The 24,933-nt window shown below is 53.7% G+C and overlaps 1 protein-coding gene across 1 annotated transcript; it reads right to left on the bottom strand.

The window, feature by feature from the left end:
• Positions 1 to 4,049: 4,049 nt before the first annotated feature.
• SCD5 (stearoyl-CoA desaturase 5) lies at positions 4,050 to 24,572 on the bottom strand (the record flags this gene model as incomplete). The annotated part of the gene is made up of 5 exons (XM_084266635.1): positions 4,050 to 4,244; positions 4,979 to 5,211; positions 7,880 to 8,085; positions 10,651 to 10,781; positions 24,422 to 24,572. 5 exons carry the CDS (start codon positions 24,570 to 24,572, stop codon positions 4,054 to 4,056), a joined length of 912 nt encoding a protein of 303 aa, XP_084122761.1. The 3' UTR covers positions 4,050 to 4,053.
• Between the last annotated feature and the right edge of the window lie 361 nt (positions 24,573 to 24,933).

Here is a 24,933-nt window from a genome sequence, read left to right as displayed (position 1 = left end):
CCATCACCAAGACAGGCCCCAGAATCAGGTGCCTGGGGAAAAAGTACCCCATCCCTGCCTTGCAAGGCTTCCCTCAATAGCAGAAGGCAAGCGAGATCACTTTAAAAGTCACAGAGGGTTGTCTTGGGGTTCAGTTCCCTACAGCTTGCAGCAGCCCAGGCTGCAGGTGAGACATGGTAACACTCAGCCCCAGTGATCCTGGACAGAAAGGAAGACACAGCAAGGAATCAGAATCTGCCTTAGTCACTTCACCTCTGCTGCCAGCCAAAGCTGGAAAGGAGAAGAAAAATGCAGCATATGGGATTTTAAAGCAGTTTTTGGTGTTGGTTTGGGTTTTTTTTTTTTTGGTAAACTCTGAGTGTCTGTAACATTTTGTTCACAGCTCTTTCTTTGAGCAGATGGTGTCCCTTCGAGCACTGGGAGATGCAGGATGCTGACAGGCCAACTGGAGGGCTCTGATAAATTAAAATCACAGCTGAAAAAAACCCAACCCCCCAAGGGCACAGCCTGGGGACAGCGGAGCCCACCCAGTGCAGGGGACAGCGGAGCTGCGAGGAGGCACCAGCCACCCATGGGTGGTAGCACATGGGCATGTTTGCTACCAGCCATTCTGCACAGGACACAGGTCCCACAGGAGAAGCAGCCCCTTTCCTAGATAAATATTAATTAAGTGTCAGCAACACCATGTAAAGGATGTGCAAAGTTCCACCTAAAGGACCTTGATGTTAGCACATGGTGTGTGCTGTGGTACCTCACGAGAAACAACTTGGCTTTGAGGAGGGGGTGAGGAAGAGGGAGGGAGAAGAACAGGAGGAGCCTCAAGGCTGCAGACCCAGCTCTAGGGCTTTGTTAGCCAGACAAAGCTAAAGCTCCCCAAAAGGACAGGCACACACGGCATCACTAAGGACCTTGTCCTGCAGCATCCCCCTGACAAGGGGTGCATGGGGGACATGGGAGGTAGGGCTCATGGCCACGCTGCTTTTGAACCACATCCCACCACAACACATCGCCTGCCTCCCCCACAGTGGCACGGTGCATCCCAAAGCCCACTGCCAGCTCACTTCAACCCACGAACAAAATCTTTCCTCCCATGTCTCCACCAATGCTATCTTGGCAAAGCCAAGTAGCCACAAGTACATTCCCCTGTCTTGTTTGGGGTTACAAGGCCTGGAGTTCCCAGTTTTCCTGTCCTGCCCCTTTCTGCTCCCAAGCTGGAGAAGAGAAACACCGACCACCCAGAATGAGGATCAATGGAGGAAGGGGTTGGGCATCACTCTGCAGCAGCCATTGGAGCTGCTTCCAACCCTGATGCGTGAGCTAATTAATACGGTGCCTAAGTAGCTCTGTCTCAGTTTAAGTGTTAACCCTCATTTCCATTAGCCAGATCACTCTCATCAAAGCCATCTGCTCCTTTATCCAGCTCTTTAAATATTGTGATAGACTTCATTCCTCAGATGCTCCTGGGGTAAACAGATGCTGCTTGGCCAGGCACATCCTTGGCTTTTGGTGGTAACACATGTGCTCTGGGTTTGCAGGAGAGGCCTGCAAAGTGCTCACTGTCAACCTAAGATAAAAATTCACCTGGATTTCATGGATTCACAGAATCATAGGGGTTGGAAGGGCCCTCCAGAGCCCATGGGGTCCAACCCCCTGCCAAAGCAGGGTCCCTAGGACAGGTCAGGGCTGGAATCTCTCCAGGGAAGGAGACTCCACACCCCCTGGGCAGCCTGGCCCAGGGCTCCCTCACCCTCACCGGGAAGAAGTTCTTCCCCACATTGGGATGGAACTTCCCGGGCTCCAACTTGAGGCCATCGGCCCTTGTCCTGTCCCCACAGACCCTGAGAAGAGGCTGCCCATGTCCCCCCTGGGTCCCACCCTTCAGCTATTGATCCTACTTCAGCTATTGATCCCCACTCCAGGTGGGGCCTGACCAGGGCAGAGCAGAGGGGGAGGATCCCCTCCTGTGACCTGCTGGCCACGCTCCTTTTGATGCCCCCCAGGATCCCATCGGCCTTCTCAGCCCCTGGGGCACACCGCTGGCTCCTGGCCACCTTGTCAGGCCCATCTCAGGGAAACAGGGAGAACTTCAGACAAAAATATGACCCAGAACACTTCATATTTTTGGCCAGAGTGCCCTGCAGCCACACTGGGCTGGTATTTTCTCTTCACATGCAGGAACTTGCCCCAGTTCAACCTTACCTCAGCTTGAAAGTTTCTCTTTCCCTGTCTTGGCCACGAAATCCGATGTGACCGACTCCCTCAGCTCCTTTCCAGTCAACAACCCTCCTGTTCCTGGGGAAACCAGGAGTGCTGAAGTGGTGGGTGTTTGGCAACAGACAGACCCACTGTCCGGAATCCTGATGTGTGACACACAAATCCCTTCGCTCCAGGAGATGACACTCAGCAGCCGCTCTGACTCGTAACTGTTTATTGTAAATCACTCAAGAGTTTACACATCATTAATGGCAAAGTAACACTGTTAAAACACCTGCTGGATGGAATACAGAATAAAGACAACTCTTTTATATCATATGGCATCATTTAGAAACCAAGAAATGAACAAAAATGGAAAAAAAGAATCTTTTTTTTATTTGTTTTGTTTTCTCCCCCTATCTTGTGGTTCTACATCTTTTCTGGAAAGATCCAGGCCTGAATCTCAGTTATCTCAAGATCCTTGCCTTGCCCAGGGGATGGAAAACACATTCCCTCTCTAATGGGCAAGACAGCAACCTCCTTTATAAATGAAACTCATGCCCTCTATCTTCACAAGTGCCCCAGCGCTGGTGGGGCAGTACAAAGCTTCCCTCCTGCACTGGCTAACATCTAACACAAGGGGCTACATGGCCCAGTAATTCCACATGCTAATTTTATTTTCTTTAATTTTTTTTTTAAGAATATTTTGCCTTTCCCCCTCCCCCTTTTTTATTTCTATTTTTATTTTTATTTCTATTTTTATTTTTATTTCTATTTTTATTTTTATTTCTATTTTTTATTTTTAATTTTTATTTTTTAAACAAGGCAACTGTTAAAATCCAGAAGCTACATAACTGTCTTTTATGTTTTGCTCAGAAACCGATGGATGTTGCATGCAGCTGAAGTATCAGCAGTCTCCAGCTTAGAGAAAGGTCTAGAAGCCTCTAAGCTGCTAGCCAAAGGCAGAATAAAATAAAATAATATCATAATTAAGAGGCCTTTTTGTGCAAAAAGGAGCTAAAATATGCATGCATGGATGGCCATGACCCGTTAGAATACAACTTAGGTCTCCAAACATCGAAACCGAAGCTTTATTTGGCTTAAGACATGGTTGAGCTCTATTAGCTTTACAGATTACAATGGATATGCAACAACAAAGGAGTCATCTCAACGTAGTGGTTGGTCTTTTGGCCTGTCTAGAGACTATAATCTTCAACACAAAAGCCTGCTCAGCAATAAATGGGGTTTCTTCCTATTTACCAAAGACAGCGGCACAGCGGGTTGGCTAGCAGGGCTAAAGGAAAGAAGAAAGCAGGTTTTCAAACTAAACATCTAATTAAATTTAGGCTGGTTTCTCCCCTTGGACATCCTGTTATTGTCCTTTCCATACCTTGGACCAGTTCTCTGGGCCTTGCCCCATCTCGTCCTCAATATGCATCTCAAAAGCATGTTCTACATCACCAGTAGAAACCAAGATCTCCCCTAACCACCCTTGGGAAGGATAGAGAGTTCCTTCAACTTCCCAACAAGCAGATTACAACGTACTTCAGGCATGAACTATGGTGACTAAACTCAAAGCCTCCTCCTGTTTAACTATAATATTAAATAATACGTAACATTTTCCCACTTAGTAGTCTGAAGTTTGGATGTAAGACAGCTAATAAGGAGATTAAAAAAAAAAAAGCCAGGGCTAAATCTGTCCCTGGAGAATTAATTTGGCCCAACTGGTCTGAATAAATTGATTTTTTTGCCCAAAGGAAAATAAATCCACCGCAGGCACAGGGGTGCATGGGCACCCACCCACCCAAAGACCCACCCACCCACGTGTGCAGCAGTGGTGGGCCAGCGAAGCGTTAGGTTTCAAGCAGAGCCATCTCCAGTCCTTTCCTTGCGGGCCTGGATCATCTCCTTGGGAGCCTGCTTGCGGTCAGTGACCAACCCCAACCAAAACATGAAGTCAATGAACCAGGTGGTGGGGTTGAACTTCAGGCCCAGCTCACTGGCTGAGTAGTCGAAGGGGAAGGTGTGGTGGTAGTTGTGGAAGCCCTCACCTGAAAAACAGAGAGGGAGGTTAAAGGCCACATGGCCAGTTTGTGAATTTAGGAACATGCTTTCATGGGACACACACCACCTTGGGGTGCAAGATCCAGCTTCCTCCAAGCCCCGGATCACACAGAACATTAGGAATTGGAAGGGACCTCAAAAGCTCATCCAGTCCCACCCCCTGCCAGAGCAGGATCACCCAGACTAAATCCCACAGGAACACATTCAGGTGGGTTTGAATATCTCCAGAGCAGGAGACTCCCCAACCTCTCTGGGCAGCCTGGCCCAGGGCTCTCTCACAGGGAAAAAGTTCCTCCTTATGTTCCCATGGAACCTCCTCTGCTCCAGCTGCACCCGCTGCCCCTGGTCCTGTCACTGCCACCCCTGAGCAGAGCCTGGCTCCAGCCTCCTGACTCTCACCCTTCACATACTGATAGACAGTGATGAGGTCACCCCTCAGGCTCCTCTTCTCCAGGCTAAAGAGGCCCAGCTCCCTCAGCCTCTCCTCACAAGGAAGGGGTTCCTCTCCCTCCATCACCTTGGTGGCCCTGTGCTGGGCTCTTCCAAGGAGTTCTATGTCCTTCTAGAGCTGAGGGGCCCAGAACTGGACCCAGTATTCCAGGTGGGGTCACACCAGGGCAAGTGACTGGTGTCCAGTTGCAGGTGCCCAAAATCCAAGGTGAAACGGGACAGGACATTACCCCTGAGCTTGCAAAGCTCTACCCAGGGCTACAGCTCTTACCAATGGCTCCCAGTGTGACAAAGGTGTTCTGCCTGGGGTTGATGTACTTGTCGTAAGGTCGGTTGCCGTACATGTGCGCGGCACTGTTGACCAGCCAGGTGACGTTGAGGGAGATGGTGTACCGCAGGATGGAGGCCAGGAAGTAGGCGTTCCACAGACTCTCTCCCCAGAGGTACCATGGCACAAAGGTAGGGATCACAAAGCACATCAGCACCACCGAGCTCTTGTAGTATCTGTGGGGGAAGAAAAGGACACCTTTACCTTTGGTAGGGATGACAGCTGGGGTGATGTGGGGTTGGATGTCTGGGGAGGGCTCTGCCAGAAACCCCTGGCATGACCTGAGCTGGGCCTGTAACAGGGGCAGAAGGGAACATTTCAGATGTCCATGATCATGATGTGGTTTTTCCAATTCGAAACAGCAAGACAACCAGAAACCCCAAAGCAGCAGGTAACACTGGAGCTGAATGAGCTGAGGCCTGGTCCCAAAACAAACCTCCCAATCACAGAATCATAGGGGTTGGAAGGGACCTCCAGAGATCATCGGGTCCAACCCCCTGCCAAAGCAGCTCCCCAGCTCATACTGCACAGGTCGGCGTCCAGACGGGTCTTGAATCTCTCCAGACAAGGAGACTCCACACCCCCTGGGCAGCCTGGCCCAGGGCTCCTTCACCCTCACTAGGAAGAAGTTCTTCCCCACATTGGGGTGGAACTTCCTGGGCTCCAACTTGAGGCCATTGGCCCTTGTCCTGTCCCCACAGACCCTGAGAAGAGGCTGCCCATGTCCCCCTGTGTGCCACCCTTCAGCTATTGATCCCCATTGATCAGATCCCCTCTCAGGCTGCTTCTCTCCAGGCTGAACAGCCCCAGCTCACTCAGCCTTTCCTGGCAGGGGAGATGCTCCAGGCCCTTCATCCCCTTCGCAGCCTCTGCTGGACTCTCTCCAGGAGATCCCTGGCTTTTTTATACCAGGGAGCCCAAGGGACAGAATCACATATTTGTAGGGGTTGGAATGGACCTCAAGAGATCAAGTCCAACCCCCCTGCCAGAGCAGGGTCCCTAGGACAGAAAGTTAAGCACCTCTGAATGTGAGGAAGCGCCAAGCTGGCTGCACACTCTGCCCCTACCTCTGGGACCAAGAAGCCCAGGGCTCAGTGCGGCATCGGTGGAGCTGTGTTGGAAACACCTTCGCTGCTAAGAGACACCAAAGACTTTCCTGGTGCTCAGGTGAGGAGGAACACGCAGCACAGGGCAGGAGCAGCTCCTTTCTATACCACCACTGCTGTGTGAGCTCCAACAGAAGCAGCAGGCCCAAAGCAGCTGCCCAGAGACCCGAGACACCCTGCCAAGGGTGAGGAGAAGGATGTATCTCGGCCTGGGGGCCAGGATTACTGATGGTCTCTCAGCACACCAGCTGGCACAAGCCTCAGCATTCCTCCACATAGAACCCCAGAACCCCCTGAGCTGGGAGGGCCCCCTCAGGCCCATCAGTCCCACTCCTGGCTCCACACAGCCCAGCCCAGGCAGCGCAGGGCACTGAGCGCAGCGGCCAGACGCTTCTTGCCCTCAGCCCAGCTCGGGGCTGGGACCCCTTCCCTGGGGAGCCTGTGCCAGCGCCCGACCCCCCTCTCAGCACAGAACCTCTTCCTGACACCCAGCCTGACCCTCCCCTGGCTCTCCATGTGCTTTTATTAAGCCAAGCAGGACATGCTTGGCCTGTACCAGCCCATGGGTGTCAAACCCCAGTTTGCAAAGTGAAACTCCTGCAGTGAGGCCGGCAGCGATTACAGCCTGTGCTCCAGCGATCAAAGGAGTCGTCCAAGATCCCACCAAATTCCACTGTGATTGTTTTCACAGCCAGCTCTGGCTGTTTGGGAAAGCAGCAGGACAGGGAGAGGCGTCACTGTGTGTGCAGCAAAGCCTGTAAGGACACTGGGGTCAGCAGGGCTCATTTCCCTCATTTCCATTTTGAGCAGTCAAGGGCTTTTCAGCTCCTCTCACTGCCCTGCCAACAAGAAGGTGGGGGGCACTTGAGAAGCTGGGAGGGGACACAGCCAGGAGAGCTGACCCAGACTGGCCAAAAGGAGATTCCATATTGTATGGCATCATATTCCATGGATAACTAGGAGGCAGGCCATCTTGGGGTCTTGCAGAGCAGCAGCTTTGGGGGGTGAGAAATTCTGCTGTTCATCACTTTTTCTGTAGTTATCACTGCTCTTCCCAGCAGCAGCAGCACCATCCTCATCATCTTTTACTTCTTGTTTTCCCCTATCCAATTGTCTTTATCTCAACCCACACTTTTCTCTTTGCCTTTTCCATTGTCAACCCTTTCCCAACCCACTGGGAGGGGGGCAGCGAGCAAATGGCAGCTGTGAGGTTGTTTCACCAGCCTCCTGTGTTAAACCACAGCAGATGATGGGCTATATGGGGGCTGGAGGGACGGCAGTCCTACCCCCTGCAACCAAGGTGGCACAGGGTGTTTTGGGCGGGAAAAGGGAAACATGAAAAGTCAGGAATCAACTTTTAAAAAGGGTAGACAATGGCAAGACAAGGGGGATGGATTAAAGCTGGAGGTTTAAATTAGATATTAGTGGGAAGTTGTTTGCAGAGAGAGTGGTGAGGGGCTGGAAGGGGCTGCCCAGAGAGGGGGTGGGTGCCCCGTGTCTGGGGGTGTTCAAGGCCAGGTTGGATGGGGCCCTGGGCAGCCTTGTGTAGCTCCAGACCTGGAGGTTGGTATCCTTGCCTGTGGCAGGGGGTTGGAGCTCTGTGCTCCTTGGGGTCCCTTCCAACCCAGACCAGTCTGGGATTCTATGATTCTATGAACGAGCCACAAGCAGAGGACCAAGCAGAGGGACCTCCCCACCCCACCCTGCCTCGCACGAGGGGCCCAGAGCTCCCACTCACTTTCTTTGGAACCTGACGACGGGGTCGTCCAGCAGGTCACTGAAATCCAGCTTCCTGCCCTTCTCGATGACGTCGCGGTGCTTGCGCACGAACAGCCAGCCGATGTGGGAGAAGAAGAAGCCGCGGCGGGCGTTGTGCGGGTCCGCGTCCGTCTCCGAGTACTTGTGGTGCACGCGGTGGTCGCGGCTCCACTCGTAGATATCGTTCTGCACAGAAACCACATGTGGGGTGAGAGGAGAGAGGCTGGCTGCTGCTCCACCTCCTGCCCCACACCGTAACACCAACAAGCCCCTCAGGAAAGGTTATCCACTGAAAACATCCCAAGGGACCCCAGCTTTGCTTCCAGCCAGCCCATCACCCCACTCTGGTCCATGCCCACCAAGCAGGATGTGCTCTGGGAGCCAGTGACACAGACTGAACACATCCCAGGGCTGTAGATGGTTGCAAACCAAACCTCCTGGGATGTACTATCATCAGTTTGCCCTGGTTCCTGTGTCCTCCCTGGGTGTTTGCTGTCCACAGATGGACACTGACCTGGAAGGACCAGGTACATACACATTTCCATTGTCATTTCATGACCCTGCCACAGGCAAGCTTTCATTTTACTGTGTAGAGGCACAGAGTTCTGGCAGCCTTTCCCCAAGCTGGCTGAGGTTTGTTACCACTGATACCCTCAGGGCCCAAACATGGTGCTGAAAATGGGACAGAGCTCCTGGAACACCAAATGTACCTTCTGATTGGAGTGGGAGCTGAACTTGCTCAGCCTTTTGGAAGGACAAGCCTTCCAGAGTAAATCTGACCCCTGGATTTGGATGACTGCTCTGTCTGCAGGGATGTGTACAAGGGCATGGAAATCCAGTGAAGGGGCCTGCAGGAAAGATGGGGAGGGACTCTGCCCGGGCAGGGAGGGACAGGATGAGGGGTAGTCAGTATTAAACTGAGCGAGGGCAGGGTTAGGTCAGACATTAGGAAGGAATTCTCTAGTCTGAGGGTGGGGGGGCCCTGGCACAGGGTGCCCAGAGAGGCTGTGGAAGCCCCTGGATCCCTGGCAGGGCTCAAGGCCAGCTTGGATGGGGCTTGGGGCACCTTGGGCTGGTGGGGGGTGTCCCTGCCCAAAGCAACGAGGAGACCAGCAAAGCCAAGACCAAAACCCAGGGGAGCAGAACTCAACGTGATCCAAACACGCAGGCTCCCTGCTACCAGCTCAATACAATCGTTTGCGCTGCTTCCAGGGGGTACGGTGGGCTGTAAGAGAGGAGGGTGGTACCAGGGGGGTTCTCAAAGCTCAGAACACGTGTTTAGCACACTGAGCAAAGGGATCACAGAATCACAGAGGTGTAGGGGTTGGAAGGGCCCTCCAGAGCCCATGGGGTCCAACCCCCTGCCAAAGCAGGGTCCCTAGGACAGGTCAGGGCTGGAATCTCTCCAAACAAGGAGACTCCACACCCCCTGGGCAGCCTGGCCCAGGGCTCCCTCACCCTCACCGGGAAGAAGTTCTTCCCCACATTGGGGCGGAACTTCCCGGGCTCCAACTTGAGGCCATCGGCCCTTGTCCTGTCCCCACAGACCCTGAGAAGAGGCTGCCCATGTCCCCCTGTGTGCCACCCTTCAGCTATTGATCCCCATTGATCAGATCCCCTCTCAGTCTAAAGCTCTGCAAGGAACCCAGCACCAGAGAGAAGCTGGAATATGGCTCAGAGTAAAGGAAGGTTGTAACCAAAACAGACACATTCCCACATTCCAGCAAAGCTTGTGCTCTTTGTAACGTGTAAAGGGATGAGCAAGATCAATTCTTCCCACCTTAGAAGACAAATAAGTCAAAGATGATAAATGATCAATACAGCAGTGGGTAAAGGGGCTCTGCTCATCCTCTGTTGAGGTACGTGAACAAGAAGCTAACCAGAGTGAAAGGAGAGCTAAAAACTCAAGGAACAGCACATACACACACAGTACTCAGGGCCCAAAAAGGATTAAGGCAGTCAGGCTTGAGAGGTTTATTGTTAGTTCAGGTCTGGATCTCTATTCTCAACAGCCTGAACTGACACTGAGAAGATCCTGGGTGTTCTGGGCTAACTCCTAGCACCACCAGCTGGGTGTTACACAAACACTTCTGGGGTCTATGGTTGCCTATCAGTTAGCACAGAGCTGGTAATGTGCTTCTTGGTGACAAATATTGCATAAACCAGAGATAAAGTAAGATTGTGAGAGGAAGCCTGTTCTCTTCTTAAAGCTACAGAAGGGAAGGGTTAGATGAGATACTGGGGGGAGGTTCTTTGCAGAGAGAGTGGAGAGGGGCTGGAAGGGGCTGTCCAGAGAGGGGGTGGGTGCCCTGTGTCTGGGGGTGTTCAAGGCCAGGTTGGCTGGGGCCCTGGGCAACCTTTGTAGCTCCAGGCCTGGAGGTTGGTGTCCCTGCCTATGGTAGGGGGTTGGAGCTCTGTGCTCCTTGGGGTCCCTCCCAACCCAGACCAGTCTGGGATTCTGTGATTCTTTGGGCATGTCAGTGGATGGGCAGTTGGTAGATGTAGTGTAGGGCCTGACCTGTGCCAGGGGACAGGCTACTGGGGTGCTGAGCCCCTCATCTGGGCACATTCAACCTGGACCTTGAGGAATTATCACTGCTGGACTACATAACATGTGGTAGTACATGGGTGGTGAGTTGGGATCTGCATCCCCTAGGTCAGGAGAGTGTGTTATCAATGTCTTTGTGTGGATTGAGACAGGTGAGAAGGCTGCCCAGAGGCCAGGAGTCTGGATGGGCAGCCACAACCCACCTGGAAAGCCATGGAGTTAGCTGCAGCCAGGAAGATGCGCAGAGGCAGCTTGGCTTTGTAGGAGCGGTGGCTCCAGAGGCGATGCGCTCCAGCCGTCACGCCCAGCGCTGTCACCAGGAAGCAGAAATACGCTGAAAGACACAAGAACAAAACAGGGGGTGTGCCAGGGCCCCGCTGCCTTCGTTGTTTGCTCTCCCTGATATCCAGATGATGCTTGCTCCTACCTGCTGGGACTCTCAGGGGGGAAAGCTGGGCAGACAGGAGATGAGGGTCTCAGCCTACCTCTGCCTCTCAGCCCTGGGGATGCAGCCTTCCACTCCCCACCCCATTTAGTGGTACCTTGTTCAGGAGTTGGCCACATTGAAGGACCACACCTGACACACACAGTGTGCCTTCTCCACATACAGCCATGTGAGAAGACAAAACTCTCTGAACAGGAGACCACCAGCCTCCTCCAGACAGGTCTTTCCTTGAGTCTGACCCATCAGCTAGCTTAAGAGCATCACATCCCACCCCTAAAGAGATGAGCTGGGTCAGAGATAGAACCTTCTCTTATCTTTGGGAGCTCATAGCTTGGTGACAAAACACGTCAGTTTCAGGAGCTACTTCTCCTTCCCTTAAAAAATTGGTGAAATAAACTTATTTTGAGAAGTTTTCTCAAGTGCCCAAGACAGCACAGGAGCAGCTCTGCTCCTCTCTCACCTTACTTAGCTCCAGGCTACACCCACACTCCAAGTACACGCTCCTGTCCCACAGCGTACTCCAAATACACCCCCCCTGTGCCTCCCCAACCACCATCACAGCATCAGGACATCTCTCCTTCTCCTTCCAGCTTGAGCCATGCTCCCACACACTCTGGTCAACCTCCCATTTCCAGGGGTAGAGGGGATGGCTGGGACAGCAGAATGAGAGCTGCTCAAACCGTGCATCCAGGCACCAATTGCTGCTCCATTAATGGGTGTGCTGGTTTTGCTGCTCAGGGCTCTGAATTCCCATGTGATGGATAACCCAGAGCCAACAAAAAGCCTGGAGAAGAGGAGGCTGAGGGGAGACCTTCTCCCCACCTCCACTGCCCTGCCAGGAGGGTGCAGAGAGGTGGGCGATGGTCTCTTCAGCCAGGGGACAGGAGATGGGACGAGGGGCAATGGGCTCAAGCTGCCCCAGGGCAGGGTCAGCTCAGCTGGGAGGGAAAAGTTCTTCCCTGGCAGAGTTGTGGGGCTGTGGCACAGGCTGCCCAGGGAGGGGGCTGAGTCCCCAGCCCTGGGTGTGTTTAACAGCCGGGGAGATGAGGTACTGAGAGATCTGGGTCAGCACTGGGTCAGTGATCCTGTGAACTGAACACCATGCATCCAGGCTGCACACTGCTTACAGATGTTGCATTTGCTTCCCCTTAGATCAGTAGAAAAAATGACTCCAGAACAGCTCTCACCTTGCAGCTCTTGTATGTGAAATCCTTTAACACTTTCCCAGTTCAAGGACTCTGATTTCTATGAAATGAGGGAAAACTGACCTTGCCATTTTCTGTGCTTGACACTGAGCTGTGCAGAAACACCACTGAATAAGGGCTTCCAAATCACTCAAGCGACTAATCATGGGAACTGATCCATGACACACAGAACACCAACATTGTTCAGCTGACATTGAAACATTATGGTCCTGAACCATCACAAGAACATCATGGAATCATAGACTGGTCTGGGTTGGAAGGGACCCCAAGGACCACAGAGCTCCAACCCCCTGCCACAGGCAGCAACACCAACCTCCAGGTCTGGAGCTACACAAGGTTGCCCAGGGCCCCATCCAAACTGGCCTTGACACCTCCAGGGATGGGGCACTCATCCCCTATCTGGGCAGCCTGTGGGCACCTGTGGGCTTGATGACTGGTTAACCTCACACCCAGTCCCAGGGGCTGAAACCTCCCCACCTTCAGTAGGGGCTTTTCTCCACAGTAGCCCCTCATTCAGCTGGCCAGGTGCTCCTCAACACATCCATTCATCTCAAGCAACTGCTTAAAACCAGAATTAAAGCCATGAGGTTAAAACAAGACACAGGCAACACAACAAAGATCAGTTCCACCTTCCTCCCCTGGGCAGCGTGAGGAAGACATTGAGCTGCAGGCAAGTACCAGACCACCCAAAATGGAATTATAGAATCACAGAGTCATAGGGGTGGGAAGGGACCTCCAGAGCCCATTGAGTCCAACCCCCTGCCAAAGCAGGGTCCCTAGGACAGGTCACACAGGTTGGCGTCCAGACGGGGCTGGAATGTCTCCAGAGAAAGAGATATATCAGTTTAGTGGAATGAGGACATCCAGAGGGGAAAATGAGAAAGGAGACGCTAACACAGCAGGAAAAGCTGCCTGGAGAGACCTGGGATGAGAGAGGAAACACAGCAGCCAAGGGACAGAGCTGTGAAAGACAGCAGGTTTAAGGCTGGTTCTGGTGGTGCTGTGAAAAGCAGGCTGTAGCTGTGCAGCTCACAGGTTCCTGCTAAAGCCAGAGGGACAGGAGAAAGATCCTTTCTCGAGCTGTTTCCTCATGGTTTATTGAGTTTTGCTTCGCTCATGGACCAAAGGCAGCCTGGAGCATCATTCTGCTGAGGCGCTGGCAGGGAGCTGAAGTGTGCCACTGGGCTGGGCACACGTCCCAGTGCTGCCTCACCCCCTTGGTGAGGTTCTCCTGGCACATGCAGACACAAAAGCAGCCTCCTCTCAGCATCAGCTCCCTGATTGCCACGTTCCAGCTGAGAGTTCAGAGCTACTCTGCTAACACAGATACTCATCTTAGTTGGCACGTGTTGGGGGTTGGATCGATGATCTCTGGAGGTCCCTTCCAACCCCTGATTCTGTGAGTCTGTGGCATCCTCATCATACATCTGTGCCTTCTGGGTACCACAGCATGGCACGGCGAGGAGCTCCACAGGTCTGCACCAAGCCTGGAGCTGCCTCCAAACGATAAACCAGGACCTCTTTCAAAGAAGGGCAATTTCATCTGGCAAAGCAGTAGTTTTCAGTGGGTTTTCCTTGTTTCCTCTGATTCTTTCTCAAGACCTCAAGGCAGAATTAAGTCTCAAGCATAGGAACATGACTTCCTTCTCCTATCGTCCCTGACACTCTCACTGCGAGCTCTGCAGCACACAAACCCTGTGTTAACAGAGGAAACCAGTGTGAAACACCCCTGTGGTGAGCGGGGCCACAACACACACCAGGGCAGGGTCAGCTCAGCTGGGAGGGAAAAGTTCTTCCCTGGCAGAGTTGTGGGGCTGTGGCACAGGCTGCCCAGGGAGGGGGCTGAGTCCCCACCCCTGGGTGTGTTTAACAGCCGGGGAGATGAGGTACTGAGAGATCTGGGTCAGCACAGGGCAGGGACGGTTGGACTCCATGGGCTTAAAGGTCTTCTCCAACCTTGGGATTCAGTGAGCAGGCAGCTGGAGCCCTGTGGTGACGTCAGGTCTGATGGCAGCATCCCTGACAGTGATGTCACTCAACAGGACGCAGCAGAAGCAAAATGCTTCTGAACTGGAGCAGCTGGAGAAGCATTTAAGAGACAGAAAGTAAACAGGAGGGGAAGAGAAAACAACCAATAAGCCTGTTCAAAAGGATGAGTGAGAGACCCAGTGCACGGGGATGGGGAGAGGATGCCAGACAAACAGACAGAGGCGTGAGGTTAAACCACTGTGCCAATGGGGAGCCGGCGGGTTGGTAAGCTCCTCAGCACACTGCCTTCTGCACAGATGCCACCTATGGTGACATGCCAGAATCAATAGGCAGAAGATTTTTTATTCAGCATCCTTATTAATGACCTGAAATAATGGCAAACAGGGTATTAATTACAAAGGCAGATGATGCTAAATTTGGAGCAGCGGTGAGGTAACTCAGAAATGAGGATGGATTCAGGCAGAAAGAGGGTACCAGGCTCAAAGTAAAGATCTGCCTGGATAGAAAGACCAAAAGTGATGTAGTTCAGGGGTGATAACTGTAGAGAGGGATCTACAAGGAGGATGAGATGCTTACGGAAGCTGGGAGCCTGCGAGGAGGATCACTGGCAGCTCATAAAACATTCTCAGTGTGCAATATGATAAGGCAGGAAGGCATCAGTGTGATTTGGAACAGCAGGCACAGAGGTATCATCTCCCTGTCAGGAAGACGCGATGAAAACGACACCAAGCAAACTGTTTAAAAATGGATGGGATGGGAGATCAACAGCATAAAACATCTGAGGCATCTTTTTCAGAGCAGCTCAACAGCCCTGTCACTGGATTTCCAGAAAGCCTTTACTCCACCCAGTGCTAAACCCTTCTGAAAACCAGAGTGTCCAGGGGACTGGCCTCCCATGAAAGCATGGGGAGATACTGCCCCAGGCTGTAGCGCTTTCCCAAGCACCAGGAAACGGTTCTCTGCTCTGTGTGGCTGCTGACATTGGAGCAGGTTTCTGCCCCCCCCCCCCCCCCCCAAATTTCACAGAGTCGGGACCTCCAGAGCCCATGGGGTCCAACCCCCTGCCAAAGCAGGGTCCCTAGGACAGGTCAGGGCTGGAATCTCTCCAGAGAAGGAGACTCCACACCCCCTGGGCAGCCTGGCCCAGGGCTCCCTCACCCTCACCAGGAAGAAGTTCTTCCCCACATTGGGGCGGAACTTCCCGGGCTCCAACTTGAGGCCATCGGCCCTTGTCCTGTCCCCACAGACCCTGAGAAGAGGCTGCCCATGTCCCCCTGTGTGCCACCCTTCAGCTATTGATCCCCATTGATCAGATCCCCTCTCAGGCTGCTTCTCTCCAGGCTGAACAGCCCCAGCTCACTCAGCCTTTCCTTGCAGGGGAGATGCTCCAGGCCCTTCATCCCCTTCATAGCCTCCACTGGACTCTCTCCAGGAGACCCCTGGCTGTTTTGTCCCAGGGAGCCCAGCACTGGACACAACACTCCAGGTGGGGCCTGACCAGGGCAGAGCAGAGGGGGAGGATCCCCTCCTTTGACCTGCTGGCCACACTCCTTCAACTCCGTTGCATGATAAATATCCAAATTAGAACTTCTTTCATTTCTGCAACCTGGGACCACATTAGCAACATGACATGTATTTACTGTTTGTGAGTCCAGCAGATTCCAGATCACTTTTATCTGGTTATAAAAACCCCCATTATCAACCAAAACAAGCAGCCCAACAAGCACTGGGTTCACTCTGCACATCTGACTGAGACAACGCTGGCTCCTGGCAGAGATGAAGTGACTGGACATCCTTCTCAGGCACAGATTACAAAGAGATGCTTTGTTAGGCAGCGACTTTCCAGCATCACCAGTGCCCAACATAACGTGGGTACATGGAGCAAATCACAGTTATCTTAGAGGGACAAAGCACATGACAAAAACAGCAGTGCTGAGACAGAATCAATTGCATCCTCCCAAGGGTACTACCCCCAATACCTAAACTGTCTTTAAAATACAGAATGAAGAATAAATTATACAGAATAAATAATTAAGAAGGACACTGAGGTCCTCACACGTGTCCAGAGAAGGGCAGCCAGGCTGGGGAGGGCACTGGAGGAGCGGCTGAGGGAGCTGGGGGTGTTCAGCCTGGAGAAGAGGAGGTTGAGGGGAGACCTCATCGCTCTCTACAACTCCCTGACAGGAGGTTGTGGGGAGCTGGGCTCAGCCTCTTCTCACAGATACCCAGCAACAGGACAAGATGGAATGGCTGCAAGTTGTGCCAGGGCAGGGTCAGGGTAGAAATGAGAGTGGCTGGGCATTGGAACGGGCTGCCCAGGGAGGGGGTGGAGTCACCGTCCCTCAGGGTGTCCAAGGAAAGGCTGGGTGAGGTGCTTAGGGATGTGGGTTAGTGAGTAATAGAGGTGGTAGGGGGATGGTTGGACTGGATGATCTTGGAGGTTTTTTCCATTCTTAGTGACCCTATGAAAGCCAGGAGCACCAACAATGAAACACAAAGCAGAAGAGCATCTGGCGCACTTGTGGTCAGAAACAGGATAGAAGAAACCTAGGTACTCCAGCCACAAAGACTCTCCCTGCTTGAACCTCTTGTCAGAGCCCACCTCATTTCTGGTTTGTGGTGGCCCTTCTCCCAAACTCTGAGTCATTCTGCCCAAAGCCTCTTCCTGCCCATCCCCTATGCAAAGTCCTGCTCAACCCCAGTTCTTTCAGCCTATCTTCTTAGTGGGATGGAGAGGTCTTCCTCCACAGGTGAAGAGACTTGAGGAGCAGGAACACAGCACTTAATCCACATCATCATACCAAAAAACTGCCTGGAACTACATTTACTCAGGAGGGGTAATTTTCCACCTTAGTCCCCAAATCGCTGCCAAGGTGACACATTGAATTGGTGGTCCTGGGGTCTCTGGGAAGGAAACTCTACTCTGCTAGCAGGGTCAAGTGTCCATCCACTCTTTGTTGAGCCCTGCTGTCAAAGGTTGGCATCAAAATCACCTCAGTCGGGATTCAAACTAGCAACTGGGAATTAAAAAGCACCAGTGTGTGGCACCACCATCACCACCAAATCCCTGAGCCACCCACCACAGCAGCTCTCACAGGGAGCCACACGTCCCCACCAAGATCAAACGTGAAATTTCAGGCCAGAAGCAAGTTCATCTAAAATTAGATCTACACATTCTCTCAGCTACTCTAAATTGAACCCAGGGAGAAAGAGATAAGAGGCAGCACATCAAAAGGCAACAGGGGAGAGGAGTTTTAGAGCTGCAGAGATGAGTTCAGACGAGGCCCTTCTCCTACCCCTCTCTAACACAGCAGAGGAGCTCCAGAAGAAGCCATCTGTCACATCCTCTTGGCCATGCCATCACCAGCTCATGAAATCCAGGCTGCCTCTGGCTGGATACACATTCCCTCGTATGTATTTTCAGGAACATTCCCCAGAGCCAGTCCCTTTGGCTGAAGATACAAAAGACTTTATTCCAGTTGGAAGAGCAGAACCGTCCGCATTGACAACTGCAGCTAACGTGACAGAAATAAAGCCAATAGAGCAACAGAACTCCCAGCTGACAGCAAGTATGCCAGCAGATGCTAAAATTCCCCTTAGGAAGCAAACACAGAATTCCCTGAACTCACCAGCAAGTGAAGATGCTGAGCAGTTGATAGATATTTTTAGGTTAGGAGAGAAGGCTGGAAGATGCTCTGATTCCTTTGACATTTTTTATGCTTCCCTCAGCTCAGTCAAATCTCCTGTCACTCATCCCAAAAACCACAGGCAGATTCCACTTCTCTCCCAGCAACCCTGCTGCCGTCCTCAATCCCCCACACTGGGATTTGGTGGTTTTGAAGTGTTCTGCCAACACCAAGGAAGAATTAATGCCAAATTTGTCACAGAATTCCAGACCTGTAGAGGTTGGAAGGGCCCTCCAAAGCTCATCGGGTCCAACCCCCCTGCCAAAGCAGGGTCCCTGGGACAGGTCGCACAGGTCGGCGTCCAGATGGATTGTCTCTTAGTTCCAAGGACAGAGTGAAGGAATAGTGCGGTTAAGCCATCAGCTGAGCACTCCAGAGCATTCAGCAGGCAGCTCTGCCTCGAGGAAGAATAATTAGCTCATTAGCACCCCTGCCCATTACCACCCAAGAACAGCATCACCCCACTGAGCACACTGCCAAGACCAACCGGAGCTTGGAGCCAGGGAAGAGCAGCTTTGTGGCTCTTGGGTTCTCTCAGAGCCCTCCCAGGCCAGCCAGTAGCCACCAGAGCAGAGCTCAGGTGGTTTTGAGTTTTCACTGAGGACTTCAGACTCTGGATGATGCTGCAGTCCCCATGTATCAGAGCATCCCGCCCACACGCGTTACGCCTGCTTCACTCGCACGCCGTCAGCTCCTACAACACTTCCTCCCATTTCCAAAGGCAAACAGAGCTCAGAGAAACACTTTTTGCAAGTAAAACCCCCAGCCTCTCCAGATTGTCCCTCCTTCTGGCAGGTTGAGCCTCATGGCTGGGCTGTGAGCACTACACCTCCTTCCATCGAGGAGGCACGGACCCCTTGCATCCAGCCAAACAGAATCACAGAATGTGTTGGGTTGGGAGGGATCTTCAGAGGCCATCTAGTCCCACCCCTGCAGCAAGCAGGGACATCTTCAGTAGAGCAGGTTGCTTAGAGCCACATCAAGCCTGGAAATTTGGCTTCATGGACACGCAGGAGAACATGTCCCACGAGCATGTCCAGGGGGTCATTCGCGATCACGAATGAAGGTCCACCTCTTGTCCACTCACCCAGCAGGGACCATCTGCTGCCCTGAACTGCTGAAGGCAGGGCTAAGGGCTGATGGACAATGGCTGGCCTGCAGGACGCCACAGGAACCTCCCAGACCTGCTCAGGGCTGGGATTATTCTGCGAGCTGGGAGACAGGAGATGGCTCCTGGGGTGAAGGTGACATAAGGTCCTTTCGCCATATTAGGTCATGCTGCCAAGGCAGCCACAGACACCACCACAGGCCCTCCTGCCAGGGTGGCAGCAGGGGATACAGGAAGAGAAGCATTAATCAGGTATCTCCACATCTGGAACCAGAGACAGTATCCTCACTCCCCTCTGCTCAGAGATACGGAGAGCAGAATTGCCTCTGAGACTCCATATTTAACTGCCCCGGAGGCAGGAATTTTATCTGCCTGGGCAGAGCTGCTACCAGGAACCAAAAGCAGTTAATAACCAAAAAGCCAGTAGATGGCACTCAGGAATATGCAAGACTGTGGAAGTGTTCAAGACTGATAAAACTTGGCATCTGCAGTGCACAACAGCAACACGTGCCTCATCACACCAGAAGGGCTGAGGAAGAGGCCATGGTCTCTGTGCCGCCCTCCAGGCACTGCAGTAACCTAAACCACCAAGACCACAACTGCTTTAATCCTGCTTATCGAAAGGATCCAGGCAGTGGGGTTTGGATTGCACCCATGTTGGAGAGCAGCTTGTGTTTTGGCAGGAACACAGCCCAGCAGCTCCGCTGCTCCCTCAGACACCCGTCAAGGCAGAAAGCTTTGCCCGAGCATGGCACAGGGCTCACTGCGGCTGAACACCATCAATCCTCCCCCTGCTCTGCCCTGGTCAGGCCCCACCTGGAGGGGTCCAGATCTGGGCTCCCTGGGACAAAACAGCCAGGGATCTCCTGGAGAGAGTCCCGCCTCTTCTCAGGGTCTGTGGGGACAGGACAAGGGCCGATGGCCTCAAGTTGGAGCCCGGGAAGTTCCACCCCAGTGTGGGGAAGAACTTCTTCCCAGTGAGGGTGAGGGAGCCCTGGGCCAGGCTGCCCAGGGGGTGTGGAGTCTCCTTGTCTGGAGAGATTCCAGCCCTGACCTGTCCTAGGGACCCTGCTTTGGCAGGGGGTTGGACCCCATGGGCTCTGATTCTGTCAATCTGGCACACTCAAGAGCACTGAAACATCTCCTAAACACCACTAAAACAACAGCAACAAGTCTCCCCCTCCCCTATGAGCACCGTTAGAGGAAGGCCATCGTCCTCCTCCTCCACACAGGGCTCTGGCACAGCCTACCAACGCCTGAACCACCGGACACTCAGCAAAACACATCCAGTGGATTTATGGCACTAAGAAACCCTGTCTGTGCTGGCTTTTAACATAATTAGTCTAGTAATGCTTGGCAGTCTGAAATAAAAGGTTTCAAAGCAGGTCAGCAGCTTAATATTTTGGAGGAGGGGTGGGGACAAGTGTCCTATTTCCTATAATGCACTTGGCTGCTTTAAGTGCTTCCCCATAAGCTGCCTGCAAAGGCTGAAAAGCCCCATTTTTCCCAGCAAAATCTCAGCCACGCCACACAATTCCCCAGAATGCAGCTTCTTTTTCTAAAAGACTATCATGAACCCATCAAAAACCCCAGTCAGCAGAGGTAACATTGGGCCCTGTAGTAAAATATGCTGGGAATTTTCCTTGTACCAGGATTGCAGAGGGTTTTTTTGCTTTGCTTTCCTAAAATAACCTTGTTGGGTCTGCAACAGGCTGGAGCAAAAAGGTTCCCAGTTAAGAAGCATCTTTTAATGGGCCGTAACTTCAGGCATGAGCCGCACAGTTTCCTACCAAGTGGCCTGTGGAAGAAGATGCAGCATGTCCAGCCCAAAAGAGGCCACCACTGAAACACAGCCACATCTGCTGCTGGCCACAGGACTCCTTCACATGGGCTCAATCCCAGGGAACCTGCATGTCTGGCTCAGCCAATGGACCCACCGCACCACTCCTTGGTTTCTGGCCCTGCCAACAGCAAGTTGCTGCCACCCTACTCCGGTTCCTGGTGCAAGTCAGCAGACAGCAGCGATCCCACACCATCAAACCTCTCTACAAGGGATGCTAAGCACCGGGAGCCCAAAGCCGGTGGACAAAAAGAGATCTGAAGGGGAAGGTCCATGTGCCAAGTCCCCAGAGTCTGGGCTGCACTGCGCTCTGGGCTTTGCAGGGTGGCTGGTGATGACCCCTGCCAAGCCCCCCCAGCAAGCCTCCTGGTGAGACTGGGGGCAGATAAAGACTAGTTGCTTTATCTGTTCCCACCCCTTCCCCAGGCTGGAAACCCAGAGCGCAGGGATGCCCCAAAGCAGCAGCTGTCAGCTACAAAACCACACAGACACAGACAGAGAAACACCATGAGGTAGGAGGACCACACAACGCAAGCCGTCTGGCTTGGGATCAGGAGGGAAAGGGGAAGGCAATAGGATCTTCTACACGCACCCCCACAGCAAAACACAAGTCAGGATAAAAAAAACCCCAAAGAGCAAGGCAAGTGTGCTCCCAGTGAGTGTGGCTGGGCTGGCAGAGTCGGGGACACATCGAAGGCGCCGTGCCAATGGGATGTGCCGGAACAGCTACTCGGCTGCCCATGGGCACACAGCCCATCGCTGCTCAGTGCCTCGCCTGTATCACCCACTGCAGCTCAGGTCAAGGCAGTTCCCAGCTCATGGAAAATTTTGAGATGAGTAATTTTTATTGTTTTTGTTCAGCTTGGACTGAAACCAAATTCCATGAAGGCACTGGGACTGCCCTGAAAGGCCGACATTTTAACCAGTTTATCTGTACCCCTGGGTGAGATGGATGCACCACCCAGAATGCTGCTCGGGACCCCTGGTGCCACCCTGGCTCGGTGTGGGGTGCAGAAACCCCTCAAAGGTGTTACAGTGGGGGGTGACAGGAACCAGTGAGCACAGACAATCCTGAGTAAACAACCAGCTGAGCCTTCGCTTGGCAGCGTTTTTCCATTGTCTATTATGTGCAGCTGGAGAAATGTCAATAAATCACCAATGGAAACTAACTCTGCTGAGCAAGCAGTTTGGCTCCACCAGCTGTTTGCTAGGTGGCACAGTGGCACTTCAGCTCCTGAGCATCAGCAAACACAGGGATTACCCCAACTGCCTTCAGGGTGGGAAGGAGGGAAGCAAACCCTGCAGAGACAGAGGGAAGCACCTGGGAAGCACCAACCCCAGCCATGAGCCCACCAAGACGTGGACATTTCACATGAAGAGAAAGGAAAAAGCCAAGCAGGCAGCAGTGAGTCACGGGAAGCTGCCCACCTCCTGCCAGCACCATCAAGCTCCTGCGGCTTACCCACAAGGAAGCACTGGTGGGGAGCATGGCACGGAGCGATGCGAGGCCTTGCACAACATCACTGGGAAACTTCCCAAGTCCCAGGCAAGCTTGGGAAGAAAAGGAAAACCATGGATGGATGTAACAAGGGTAGATCCTCCATCCACACCCTCTGGCGTCCGCACATCTCTGCGGTACCTGACACTACGTTTACCTGCCAACCAAGTTCTCTGCCACACCAGCCCTGCTCCTGAGGCTGGCTGGCAGCCACCACCCACAAAGACAGTCTCACAGCAGGTCTGTGGAGAGGAGAAGATGTGGAGAACTGAGGAGGGTGAGGGACGCTTGCCCTCAACACTCCTTCCTTCCAACACAGCATGAAGCAAGGTGGGTTTGGTGCCTTTGTCTACTCCGAGTCTCTCAGAGGGGCCTCACAGGTCTCCAGCATGAAAGTAAGCTACTTTTATCCAACACATCCTGAGATCCTACATTTTCACCTTGCCCACCACCACAGACAATACATCAGACCCCACAACAACCAGCTACAAGAGCAGCACAGTGTCCAGCCAGCCAGGACAGATGGAGCCAAGGCTGTTTGACTCCCCGCTGCAGAGCCCCACTACAAACCACCCAGCAAACTCCCATAAAAACTGTGTGGTTGGCTTTAGGCTGGCTGTTAAAAGCAACAATGTCAAGAATTGGGAGACTTTCAGAAAGGCAGAAGCTGAGCTGCAAAGGCACCGAGGCCTGTTTATTATTTAGCATCTGTTTCATTTCCATGAGGAAAAGCCACCTTGGAGGACAGAGGGCTGAAATCGGTAAGTCGAGCCTTCAGCTCCAGCCTTAGGAAGTTGTGTAATTAACACACAGTGAAATCAGAGATGATTTCACTTGTGGGCTTTCTTTTTCTCTCTTTTGCCTTCCCATGAAGACATACATGTCTTTTCTGGTCACGAGTGCCATGGTTTGTGCAAACCAGGCAAACGCCAGATTCCCACCAGAGACCCAGCAACAGTTTCCCAGTTAAGAACTTGCTGGAGGCCAGCAATTTCCAGAAGGACTTGGTTCCCAAATGCCAACAGCAGCAGTGTCTGTCTGTCAAAGTTTAAGACACACTGAACACCAAAAGCTGAACCAGGGGATTTAGGGATTGCTGAGAACAAGCAAACCTGGCTCATAAAGCATTTGGCTAGAGCTTTTTGAGAATGCTACCTACACCAGACAAGGGAGACCCTCCTTTCCTCTGTTTGCACAGGAGTCCCAGTCCATTCCACCCCAAACCTCCCCAAAAGCGGGTCTTTTCACCCAAGAAATCGCACCAGCCATGAGCGGCATCCAAGTTTTCATCTGTGTTTACAGGACTCAATCCTGCCTGGCAAAGGGTGATGCCAACATCCACCACCTCCCAGTGCCACCAACCTGGAGCAGCCTCGCACAACACTGCAGTGCTGTCATGTAGCCCTTCTCCCAGCACCGCTCCTTCGCGGAGGAAAGGTGGCTCAGCTATAGGATGGAAGCAGAGATGCTCCGTTCCCCTTCCCAAACCCAACCCGCAGCTAGAAGGGAGACAGACACAGCAATCCCTTCACCTCAGGAAGCACTGCCAGGCTTATTTTCTCTTTGGGTCTTCCCTCGGCTTTCCAATCTTCCCTAAGGAGATGTATCACCACCCCCGAGGGATGGAAAGCGGGGCGATTTTCTGCCCCCAACCCGAGCAAGCCGGACACGGCGTTCATCCGGGAACAGCAGAGGGGAGACAACCGCATCCCCCGGCACAGCTCTGAGCTGAAACGTCGGCGGCTGGGCTGGGGTTTGGGGTTGTTTTTTAACCGAAAACCCCATGAAGGCAACCGCAGGGAGTGCGCCTCCTGTTTCTACAGCAACCGAGGGCCCTGCACGGCGCTGGCAACGGCAGCATCCCGGGTAGCGGCCGGAGGTGAGGGGGGGGGGGGGCACGGAAACAAAAGCGGCGGAGGCTGCGGGGGGTGCCGGCGGGGAAGGGAGGGGAGGGATGCCCGCCCCGCCCCCGCAGCGCAAATAACCAGGGGAGGAACGCAGAGAAGGAGAGGTTGGCTGCCCGCCTTCCCCAACCCCCCCCCCCCCCACCTCCCCGCCACACTGGAGGGCCCGCGAAGGACACACGCCCCCCCCCCATCCCCTCATCCCCATCTGCCGGGAAGCCCCCCCCCGCCCCATCCTTCCCCCACACACACCTGTGGCGCGGCTCCGTGCCCCCCCCCCCCCCCCCCCCAGCACTCACCCCAGCAGAGGGTGAGGAGCTGCGCCCGCGGCACCAGGCTGAGCGCGTACACCGCGCCCAGGTGCAGCAGCCCCATCAGCACCACGTTGCGCCAGACGATGGCCTGCCCGCAGCCCGCCTCGCCGCTCGCCGCCCGCCGAGACCCGGCCATCTCGCCGGCGGGGCGCTAAGGGCGGCGGCGGCTCCCCCCCGGGGAGCGGCTAAGGGCGGCCGGGCCGCGCCGCCGCATCTGTTGCTGTCGCCACCTCCATGGAGCTCCCGCGCCGCCGGCCGCGTCCCGCACCGCGGTGGGGAAAGGGAAGGAGGGGAGGGGAAGAGGGGGAGCCGGCCGCCGGCCCTGCATAGCGACAGCCAATGGCGGCCGCAGGCCTCCCCGCCCCGCCTCCGACACCGGCACCGGGTGGTGGCCCCCGCCGGAGGGAGCGCGGGGATGCCGTGCGGCCTGCCGCCGAGCCTCGCCTCAGGGCCGGCAGGCACAGGCCGCCGCCGCCCTGCCCTGCGGCTCTCAGGGA

This window comes from Gallinula chloropus, assembly GCF_964237585.1.
Source record: "Gallinula chloropus genome assembly, chromosome: 7".
NCBI classification, from domain to species: domain Eukaryota; kingdom Metazoa; phylum Chordata; class Aves; order Gruiformes; family Rallidae; genus Gallinula; species Gallinula chloropus.
This window is presented reverse-complemented; position numbering and strand designations above follow the sequence as displayed.